Source organism: Oncorhynchus mykiss, chromosome 13, assembly GCF_057628025.1.
Source record: "Oncorhynchus mykiss isolate SJ-2025 chromosome 13, ASM5762802v1, whole genome shotgun sequence".
Taxonomy (NCBI): Eukaryota; Metazoa; Chordata; class Actinopteri; order Salmoniformes; family Salmonidae; genus Oncorhynchus; species Oncorhynchus mykiss.
The window spans coordinates 53699582-53711188 of NC_143034.1; the positions used below are offsets into that span (position 1 = coordinate 53699582).

At 43.0% G+C, this 11607-nt stretch overlaps 1 protein-coding gene across 1 annotated transcript; it reads right to left on the bottom strand.

Moving 5' to 3' along the window:
• Nucleotides 1-5103: 5103 nt before the first annotated feature.
• LOC118938082 (SUN domain-containing protein 2) lies at nucleotides 5104-10756 on the bottom strand. The gene is made up of 12 exons (XM_090194359.1): nucleotides 10739-10756; nucleotides 10582-10701; nucleotides 10382-10435; nucleotides 10040-10093; nucleotides 9797-9870; nucleotides 9495-9633; nucleotides 9271-9393; nucleotides 7429-7516; nucleotides 6582-6697; nucleotides 6184-6354; nucleotides 5685-5774; nucleotides 5104-5378 (listed from the first exon to the last, which is right to left on the bottom strand). The coding sequence occupies exons 1-12, from the start codon at nucleotides 10754-10756 to the stop codon at nucleotides 5265-5267; spliced, it is 1161 nt and encodes a 386-aa protein (XP_090050485.1). The 3' UTR covers nucleotides 5104-5264.
• Between the last annotated feature and the right edge of the window lie 851 nt (nucleotides 10757-11607).

The window sequence follows — 11607 nt, forward strand, 5'->3', positions numbered from 1 at the left end:
CCGATACACAACCCAACCAAGCGCACATCCAACCTGGAAGCCAGCCGCACCAATGTGTCGGGGGAAACACCGTGCACCTGGCAACCTTGGTTAGCGCGCACTGCGCCCGACCTGCCACAGGAGTCGCTGGTGCGCTATGAGACAAGGATATCCCTACCGGCCAACCCTTCCCTAACCCGGACGACACTAGGCCAATTGTGCGTAGCCCCACGGACCTCCCGGTCGCGGCCGGTTACAAAAGATGTGTAACCCAGAGTCTCTGGTGGCACAGCTGGCACTGCAGTACAGCGCCCTTAACCACTGCGCCACCCGGGAGGCCCTCAATAATAGTGTTTAACATATTTTTTTATGACTACCCCACACATACAATTTATCTGTAAGGTCCCTCAGTCGAGCAGTGAATTTCAAGGACAGATTCAACCACAAAGACCAGGGAGGCTTTCCAATGGCTTGCAAAGAATGGCACCTATTGGTAGATGGATAAAAAAAAGCAGACACTGAATATCCCTTTGAGCATGGTGAAGATATTAATTACACTTTGGATGGTGTATCAATATAGCCAGTCACTATAAAGATACAGGCTTCCTTCCCAACTCAGTTGCCGGAGCGGAAGGAAACCGCTCAGGGATTTCACTATGAGGCCAATGGTGACAGTTAAAACAGTTAAAGAGCTTAATGGCTGTGATAGGAGAAAATTGAGAATGGATCAATAACCTTGTAGTTACTCCACAATACTAACCTAAATGACAGAGTGAATATACTACACAATACTAACCAATACTAACCTAAATGACAGAGTGAATATATTCCAATGTATTCCAATACATGCACCCTGTTTGCAACAAGGCACTAAAGTAATACTGCAAAAAATGTGGCAAAAACATTTACGTTTTGTCTAAATACAAATTCCTATGTTTGGGGCAACTACAACACAACACATTACTGAGTACCACTCTCCATAGTTTCAAGCATGGTGGTGGCTGCATCATGTTATGAAAATGCTTGTCATCGGCAAGGACTATTTTTTAGATAAAAAGAAACGCAATAGAGCTAAGTACAGGCAAAATCCTAGAGGAAAACTTGGTTCCGTCAAAATTCCAACAGACACAGGGAGACAAATTCACCTTTCAGCAGGACAATAACCTAAAACACAAGGCCAAATGTACACCGGAGTTGCTTACCAAGACAACATTGAATGTTCCTGAGTGACTTAGTTACAGTTTTGACTTAAATCAACTTGAAAATCTATGGCAAGACTTGAAAATGGCTGTCTAGCAAAGATCAACATGGAACTTGACAGAGCTTGAAGTATTTAAAATAGAATAATAGGCAGATATTGTACAATCCAGGTGTACAAAACTCTTACACTGTCACTCCCTGACCTTAGTTATCTTTGTTTTCTTGATTATTTTGGTTAGGTCAGGGTGTGACGAGGGTGGTTGGTTGTGTTTTTGTCTTGTCTAGCGTTTTTAACTTGTCTAGGGTTTTTGTATATCTATGGGGTTTTAGTATGTCTAGGTATATGTAGGTCTATGGTGGCCTGAATTGGTTCCCAATCAGAGACAGCTGTTTATCGTTGTCTCTGATTGGGGATCCTATTTAGGTTGCCATTTTAGTTTTGTGGGTTATTGTCAATGTGTAGTTGCATGTCAACACTCGCGGTTATAGCGTCATGGTCGTTTTGTGTAAGTGTTCTTCGTTTATTAAAGAAGAATGTATTCATCTCACGCTGCGCCATGGTCTCATCGGTATGACGATCGTGATATAGACTTACCCAGAAATACTCACAGCTGTAACTGCGGCAAAGGTGATTCTAACATGTATTGACTCAGGGGGTTGAATACTTATCTAATATATTTTGTTTTTTGTTTTCCATAATTTGCTTTGAAAAAGTTATAATTTTTCTTCCAATTTAAAATTAGACTGTGTAGATCGTTAACAAATGACAATTAAATAAATGTTAAGCCCACTTTGTAACACAACAAAATGTAAAAGAATAAAAGCACTGTATTCTAAACTCTGATGGAGTGGATCTCTGTGTATGACGGGACTGTTTTTGCCCGGTGACTCAGGTCTCTTGCTCTCTACCCCGCATTGATGTTGAATGTGATATGTATTAATTGTAATATATTTCCTTCTAAGATAAAACAAACTCTGATGGAGGGAGAAGTCCATTTACTGACACTCAGTCAAGTACGCTCAAGCACTCACACACACACACACACACACACACACACACACATCCAAACACACAGGGTGGACATGTGAAGCCTCTGTCACACACACCACACCCAAAACACCAGTCTCTCTGCCTCACACACATGAATAAGCAAACACAAACAAATAGCCAACACACCAAATAGAGTATTTTGTATTCAACTGACTTTGCAGGTTTGTATAGAGAAACTATATCAACAGAAATATCCAGAATAGCAATAGTGCATTCAACTACTGTGCCCAATATGTAAGGAGGTAGCTGCCAAAATAAAGGAAACACTTGAGTAAATGAGGGATACAAACTATAGCCTTCTGAGACCCAGCAATTCATGTTGTCCTCTAGTGGACATCAGTTCTTGGTCCTTATCTCTGAGGCCATACAAGCCACCCTATTAAGTCCTGTTGTCACTTTGAGAGGACATTCTGGGCTTATAAATTATATCACGTGTGGGGGTGTGACCTTGACAACTTTATCTTACTGGTTCTTTAAAAAAAAAAGGCTTTAGTCAAAATTAGCACATTTTATGGAATTCCGATTTTTGTGAGTTTGATATTAAAATTGTTTCTAGTAAGTGAATATCTCAGGAATAGTTAAGTGAGTTGTCAGGACTGTAATACTTTTGCACATTAAATAAGAGCCTATCAAGAAATGTCCTCTGTAGTGGACACCTGGATGGCGTAACTATGTTTTTTATGTAACGATCGCTGTTGGAAGGTTTGGACCATGGTGCCGCGTGGAAGGCGTTCATGTTTATTAATGTGAACCAGCAACAAAACAATAAAGAGTAACAAAACGAACGTGCAGCTTTGTAGTGCAAAACGTCTACAATACAAAAACAAGATCCCACACACAACAGGTGGAAAAAGGCTGCCTAAATATGATTCCCAATGAGAGTCAATGATAGGCAGCTGTCTCTGATTGAGAACCATACCAGGCCAACCTAGAAACGAAACACTAGACTGCCCACCCTAGTCACACTCTGACCTAACCCAATAGAGAAATAAAAGGATCTCTAAGGTCAGGGCGTGACATTTTACCTACCCATTGACTGTAATGTTCCTATTTATGTCCTAATGACAACTACAGAAGACAATTTAGCATTTACAATAAAAGATAAATAACAATATATATATTTTTAAAAGTTCTTGGTAATTTTTTCCCCACTCCAAACACTTATGTCTCAGGAGGATATTGAAAGCAGGTGCTTCCACACAGGTGTGGTTCCTGAGTTATTTAAGTGATTAACATCCCATCATGTATCATGTATAAAAAAAATGTTGCCCAGTTGCCCACTCGGGCGGTCTAAGGCACTGCATCTCAGTGCTAGAGGCATCACTACAGACCCTGGTTTGATTCCAGGCTGTATCACAACTGGCCGTAATTGGGAGTTCCATAGGGCGGCGCACAATTGGCTCAGTGTCGTCCGGGTTAGGGTCTGGCCGAGGTAAGCTGTCATTGTAAACAAAAATGTGTTCTTAACTGACTTGCCTAGTTAAATAAAGGTTAAATAAAATAAAATATGTTTGGGCTACAATGGCTAGAAGAAGAGATTTCAGTGACTTTAAAAGAGGGGTCTCAAAGGAGCATGGGGCTTTAATAAAGAGTGTGTGTGTGTGTGTGTGTGTGTGTGTGTGTGTGTGTGTGTGTGTGTGTGTGTGTGTGTTACCAGATCTCAACCCAATTGAACACTTATGAAAGATTTTGGAGCAGCGCCTGAGACAGCATTTTATACCACCAACAAAACACCAAATGATTGAATTTATCATGAAAGAATGTTGTTGCATCCCTCCAATAGAGTTCCAGACACTTGTAGCATCTATGCCAAGGATAATTAAAGCTGTTCTGGCAGCTCGTGGTGGCCCAACGCCCTGTTAAGACACTTTATGTTGATGTTTTACAATATCTTGGCAGTTATCTGCATATAAGGATAGAGGTGAATTAAACAGGATTTCAGATGCACGTGCTTATCATGTATGAGGCAGAATAATCTGCACAATCCTCTGTCTCTTACAGCTGCGATTCACACTCTCATGAGATTTTCTCTCTCGACTTGACACATCCCTTTCACATCCGCTCTGGTTCCCATCACTGCAAGGTCGCACCCATCCAGTCCCAGCATTGGTTTTTCTAACCTCTCTAGGCCATCACAAATAGACATACAATCTAAGAAACACACCGCGGTGTACAATAGCTACATCATATTGGCCATCTCCCTCCATGTAGTTACTGTAAGCCTTCTAAAACTCCCCCTGACCCAGATACCACACACACACACACACACACACACACACACACACACACCTGCAAAATGGAACAAATGGAAGTTCAATAACATCAAACAAATGGCAAATCCAATAACACAATCCCATGCTATTACTGCACAGTAGCCTACCTATGTGTGATCACCAGGATAAGACAATGGACCAAGAAATAAATTTCCTCACACATTCATTTCGTGACTCTTCAACATAGTTAGAAGCCTATAGTTGCGGTGCTTGACACTGGTAGTCTTTGCCTAATCATCAATGACCCCTGGTGGATATGGAGCGTCAATGCATCTTATTGTGCATCTTATCGTGTGTGTCAGTCAATACTATATATATATATATATATATATATATATATATATATGTGTGAGTTTGTACGCATTAAATCACCCCAGAATTGACCAAATAGAGATTTTATTTAGATGTACATATTTGCTAGAGGCAAAATATACGCTCCAGTATGGAAAATAAGATATTATTGGGTTGGATGACACACACTGGGGTTGGGGTGGATGACACACACACACTGGGGTTGGGGTGGATGACACACACTGGGGTTGGGGTGGATGACACACACACACTGGGGTTGGGGTGGATGACACACACACACTGGGGTTGGGGTGGATGACACACACACACTGGGGTTGGGGTGGATAACACACACACTGGGGTTGGGGTGGATGAAACACACACTGGGGTTGGGGTGGATGACACACACACACTGGGGTTGGGGTGGATGACACACACACACTGGGGTTGGGGTGGACAGCGGATCTGTCTCACGCAGAAGGCATCTTGCCGTGAACCCGGAAGCTATACACACATGTGTAGTCCTGATGACCCCAGTTGCTGATGATACGGAGCTCCACATAACGATACACACTGTTAGGGTTCTGAGAGAGAGAAGTCCACTGTTATAATCATTTTGACACTTTTATTATATCAGCCCGCCTGTTGCACAAACAATCACCCCAAAAGTTAAACGGCTTAAAGCCAAATGAAATAATCTGTGTCAATGTCTGACATCATGTTATCTGTATCTCTACCATGTGTATCCCCACAGGGCACAGATGTCAAGTCAACGTCTATTCCACTTTGGTTCAACAATGACGTTTAAACAATGTTGATTCAACCAGTGTGTGCCCAGTGGGTCTCTACCATGTGTATCTCTAATATCTCTTTGTTAGTGTCTGACTCACAGGCAGTTTAAATGTCTGGATTGGATCCCCAGCCTGGTTAAACATGAAAGTCCCGAGCAGTGTTCCCTCTTCACTGTCAGTAGTCATGCCCTACACAGAGAGAGAGAGAGAGAGAGAGAGAGAGAGAGAGAGAGAGAGAGAGAGAGAGAGAGAGAGAGAGAGAGAGAGAAGAGAGAGAAGAGAGAGAGAGAGAGAGAGAAGAGAGAGAAGAGAGAGAGAGAGAGAGAGAGAGAGAGAGAGAGAGAGAGAGAGAGAGAGAGAGAGAGAGAGAGAGAGAGAGAGAGAGAGAGAGAGAGAGAGAGAGAGAGAGAGAGAGAGAGAGAGAGAGAGAGAGAGAGAGAGAGAGAGAGAGAGAGAGAGAGCGAGAGAGAGAGAGAGAGAGAGAGAGAGAGAGAGAGAGAGAGAGAGAGAGAGAGTTAATTAAAGGTACTCAGCATAACACTCCAAAAACATTCCTGTGTGGTTATGATCAAATATACAGGGGTCAGAGGTGACTCACGTAGACAGCAAAGTCCTTAGGAGCGCTGTCTATGTGTCCAGTGGGCGAGACGGCAGTGGAGATGTGCTCCATGGTAACGTGGGTGACGTGGACAGGGTGAGACAGAGCTACAGTCATGGTGCCCTGGGCCCCACTGAAAGGCCAACACTTACCAGGCTGCACCAGCTGGCCCTTTGGAGAGCAGAGAAAGGGAAGAGTAGGGGGAAGCAAGACAGAGGCGTGTCAGGCTGACAGTGATCTTTAAAGTGCATTCAATCATGGACACATTACATTACAGTTTACAAAGGAAGTAGAGAGACAGACGGAGGGTGACAAAGTGTGAGTAGAGGAGTGAGGCAGGAGAGAGGAAGAGAGACAGACACACAGAGAGAGAGAGAGAGAGAGAGAGAGGTACTTACCTGAATTACAGTCCGGGGGCTCTCTGATGGAGACCACAGGGGAATCCCCAGGAAACTCACTCGGGCCGAACTGGTCTTATATGTCTCAGAGCAACGACTGGTTACAATGCTGGCACCTACACACACACACACACACACAGACACACACACAGTGAGCTCTGAGCATATTCAATAATATAGTCTATACCAGGGATCATGAACTAGATTCAGCTGTGGGCAGATTTTTTCGTGAGTGGATGATCGAGGGGCTGGAACATAAAATAATTCCAAACAGATATAATATTCGACAAAAACATGATCACTTCAAACCTTGCTTACATTTGTATGCGATCACATGTCTCGCTATTATACTTGGGAACAGATTTATTTTATGTCATTTGACCACACTGTATATAGACTTCCTTTTTTTCTATTGTGTTATTGACTGTACGTGTCAGGATTTGGCCAGGATTGTTCCGGTTTTGGCCACTAGATGCCCCCATTGTGCTTTTTACCTTTTTCTCTTAGAATTACTTTTGATGTTGTGGATTTATATTTTTTGCCTGAAGAGCTTTCCTTTTTACTTTATTAAAACAGTCTCAAGTACTGCTGTGTCTGCCTCATCTTCTGGGTTCTGCTGACTATTAGTGGCTCAGTTTGCTAAGTGACTGTTTCTCACATCGGAGACCCGAGTTCGTAACCCGGTCTAGACAGTATGCTTGTTTATTCCATGTGTAACATGGGTTGTTTGTGTCGCACTGCTTTGGCCAGGTCACAGTTATAAATTAAAACTTGTTCTCAACTAGCTTACCTGGTGAAATATATATTTTCAAAATGTGCCCCCCAAAAAAAGTGATCAGTCACAAACCTTGGGACTCGAGGGCGAAGTTGGGCATTTTGTCAGCCAGTGGACGACTGCAGTCTTTCACCACCTGTTTCACATCCTGTCTCTCATCCTGTCTCTCATCCTGTCTCTCATCCTGTCTCTCATCCTGTCTCTCATCCTGACATACATTTACACACAGTTCTATCACATTTCATGTTCATTTTTGGGACAAATAATGCAAAATATCCAAAAATTTAAACATCTACATAGCCTTGCAAAAGTATTCATCCCCTTGGCGTTTTTCCTATTTTGTTGCATTACAACCTGTAATTTAAATGGATTTTTATTTGGATTTAATGTCATGGAAATACACAAAATAGTCCAAATTGGTGAAGTGAAATGAGAAAAAAAAACTTATTCCAAAAAATACCAAATTAAAAAAACTGAAAAGTGGTTTGTGCATATGTATTCACAGCCTTTACTATGAAGCCACTAAATATGATCTGGTACAACCAGTTACCTTCAGAAGTCACATAATTAGTTACATAAAATACACCTGTGTGCAATCAAAGTGTCACATGATCCCAGTATATATACACCTGTTCCGAAAGGCCCCAGAGTCTGCAACACCGCCAAGCGGCACCATGAAGACCAAGGAGCTATCCAAACAGGTCAGGGACGAAGTAGTGGAGAAGTACATATCAGGGTTGGGTTATAAAAACATATCCAAAACGTTCAACATCCCACAGAGCACCATTAAATTGATTACAACAAAATGGAAAGAATATTGCACTACAACAAACCTGTCAAGAGAGGGCCGCCCACCAAAACTCATGGACCAGGCAAGGAGGGCATTAATCAGAGAGGAGAGGAAACAAAGAGACCAAAGATAACCCTGAATGAGCTGCAAAGCTCCACAGCAGAGATTGGAGAATCTGTCCATTGGCCCAATTTAAGCCGCACACTTCACAGAGCTGGGCTTTATGGAAGAGTGGCCAGAAAAAAGCCATTGCTTAAAGAAAAAAATAAGCAAACACGTTTGGTGTTCGCCAAAAGGCATGTGGGAGACTCCTCAAACTTATGGAAGTTTGGTCAGATTAGACAAAAATGTAGCTTTTTGGCCATCAAGGAAAATTCTATGTCTGGTGCAAACCCAACACCTCTCATCACCCCGAGAACATCATCCCAACAGTGAAGCATGCTGGTGGCAGCATCATGCTGTGTGGATGTTTTTCATCGGCAATGACTGGGAAACTGGTCAGAATTGAAGGAATGATGGATGGCGCAAAATGCAGGGAAATTATTGAGGAAAACCTGTTTCAGTCTTCCAGAGATTTGAGACTGGGATGGAGATTCACCTTCCAGCAAGACAATGGCCCTAATTATACTGCTAAAGCAACACTTGAGTGGTTTAAGGGGAAACATTTAAATATCTTGGAATGGCCAAGTCAAAGCCCAGACCTCAATCCATTTGAGACTCTGTGGTATGACTTAAATATTGCTGTACACCAGTGGAACCCATCCAACTTGAAGGAGCCGGAGCAGTTTTGCCTTGAAGAATGAGCAAAAATCCCAGCGGCTAGATGTGCCAAGATTATAGAGACAAACCCCAAGAGACTTGCAGTTGTAATTGCTGCTAAAGGTGGCTCTACAAAGTATTGACTTTGGGGGGGTGTGAATAGTTATGCACGCTGAAGTTCTGTTTTTTTGTGGCATTTCTTGTCTGTTTCACAATAAATAAATATTTTGCTTCTTCAAAGTGGTAGGCATGATGTGTAAATCAAATTATACAAACCTACCCAAAATCTATTTTAATTCCAGGTTGTAAGGCAACAAAATAGGAAAATTGCCAAGGGGGGTGAATACTTTCGCAAGCCACTGTACCTGGGCCAATCTATCTCTGAGCCATTTGCCCATGGCCTCTATGAACTCAGGGGTCAGGTGTGTGTTGGTTGGTGTCAGAGCGGGAGGAGGCTGGTTCTTTATAGAGGTCACCTGATGCTGCAGCTACAGAAACAGAGAGATCACATATATTATGAAATAAAGGGTGTGTGTGTGTGTGTGTGTGTGTGTGTGTGTGTGTGTGTGTGTGTGTGTGTGTGTGTTACCGTGTCGCTGACGTCCTCCAGGGCCCTAACTCTTCCTCTAGTAAAGAGTAGGTGTTCTTGTAGATCAGCCACCTGCTTGCTGAACTCTGTAGCTTCCTGATCCAGGCGACGATCAAAGCTCACACTCTCAAAGTCCACACTAGAGACAATACAATACAACTTTATTTTCCATTTTGGGAGAGGTTTGTCTTGTAGAATAGAAAACAACATAACTTTCAGGAGTAGGAGCTAGGGGCTAGGGGTTAGGGGCTAGGAGCTAGGGGCGAGGCACTGAGGTTGTTTCAGGACTGGCACACACTCACCTGTCCACCCTCACTCTCATGTCGTCAATCTCGGTCTTCACACACCTCAGGTCCTTAGTCATTCTTTGTAACATCTATAGGGTAAGACAAACTCAATTCAATTCAATTAAATTATCTTCATTCCTTCCTGAGAGGCAATTATTGACACCTAAATTAAAGAATATTGGACGAAACACAACATTGGGCAGTGTTTTTAAACTTTGAAGGTATGTCTATTTAAAGGGTTAGATTGACGTGTCTCACCTCGGAAATGTCCTGTTGCTGGTTTTCTTTCTGTTTCATAATTTCAATCTCTCTCTGCAAGACACACACACACATGCAACATGTCCATCATGATTGAGGTCCATTCCATTTCAATTCTAGTCAATTGAGAAAGTGAACCAAACTCCAATTTAAATGAAAAATGTTCAGAATTGAAAAGCATAAGAGACTAGGAATTTGAATTTTTGTGTACTTCCCTGAAGTGATGGAATTAAAATAGAATTGTCTCCAACCTATTTTCGGTATGCTCCCCCCCCCCCCCCCCCCCCCCCTCCCCTTCTCTCACTTTCTCTCTCTCTCTCTCTCTCTCCCTCGCTCTCTCACCAGTATAGTATCCATTTGCATTTCGAAAGCTGAATTCATGATAGGAGTTCCATGCTGTAGAAAGAGATTCAACAAGTCCTTATTGGACAATCAGGCTCATAACTTTAATGCAACATTCACCCAATCAATGCATAGATAATAGACATGAGACAAACAGTAGGGCTAAGTACAGTATTAGACAGATGAAAAACAGGTCCTACCGTAGTCTTTTGAGTCAGATCAGGTCGAGGGTCAGGTTGAGTCGGTCGGGTCATCAGATTAAGGTTCATGGTGGGGAATGCAGTCGAAAACAGGAATACTGCTGGGAAGACATTGTAGTACTAGTTACACAGAGGACATCTAGTTGATTAGAAGGACATTTAGGTGTGTAAACATGTGATGTAGCACTCACCAAAGGTCAGAAGAAAGGGGAGGAGGAAGAGCAGGATGGCAAACCAGGAAGGCAACCAGGAAGGCAACCATGAACGGGCTACAGGGGGAAACACATAGGGCCAAAGCTAATACTAATGCTAACAAACAAGGCACAAGCAGAGAGAAAAGCTAACGCTCAGCTAATGCTAATGCTAACAAACTACGAGTATAGAGACCAGCTGTCTCTAATGTTGTCTCTCGTACACAAACACATACACATTGCACTCACTGAAAATAGCATCGGTCCTTGTGCCAATTCCACTAGAGAAGCTCCTGCTGGAGCATGTCCTAGGCCTTTGTGGCTCTTCAGAGCAGTAGCTCATGCTTGAGAAGCTCAGGCTGGGGTCCAGGGCCACACTGGGGGCCACACTAGGAGGAGACAGGAAGGTCTGCCTTCTCTGGGTGACCCTCAATGTTGGAGCCAAATCTGACATAGGGAGGGGGAGGGGAGAGGCAGCGAGAGGGAGATAAGGGAGGTTGAGTATTTTAGACACATACAGTATATTGTGTATACACATCCAATTATTTCAGACTGACACAAATGTCTAATCCAAGTAATGGGGTTAGAGGGTAGGCCTGGTCCCAGATCTGTTTATGTTGTCTTGCCAACTCCTATGGCCATTGCCATGGCGTGACAATGACCACAGGAGTTGGAAGGACAGAACAAACACATCTCAGACCAGGCGACTAGTCAACACAAGGGGCTAATAGAGGTTGACAACGTGAACACCAACTAGCTAGGACAGGAAGTGATGTCTGCAGTACCAATGTCATCAGCATTGATGTTTCGCTCATTGGTGAAGTTGGTGGCACTG

Coding starts and splice junctions, on each gene's coding strand:
- LOC118938082 (XM_090194359.1), bottom strand. Junction 9,634..9,796: donor ATGAGAGTGAGGGTGGACAG/GTGAGTGTGTGC, acceptor TATTGTCTCTAG/TGTGGACTTTGAGAGTGTGA. Junction 5,379..5,684: donor TCCAGACATTTAAACTGCCT/GTGAGTCAGACA, acceptor TCTCTCTCTCAG/AACCCTAACAGTGTGTATCG.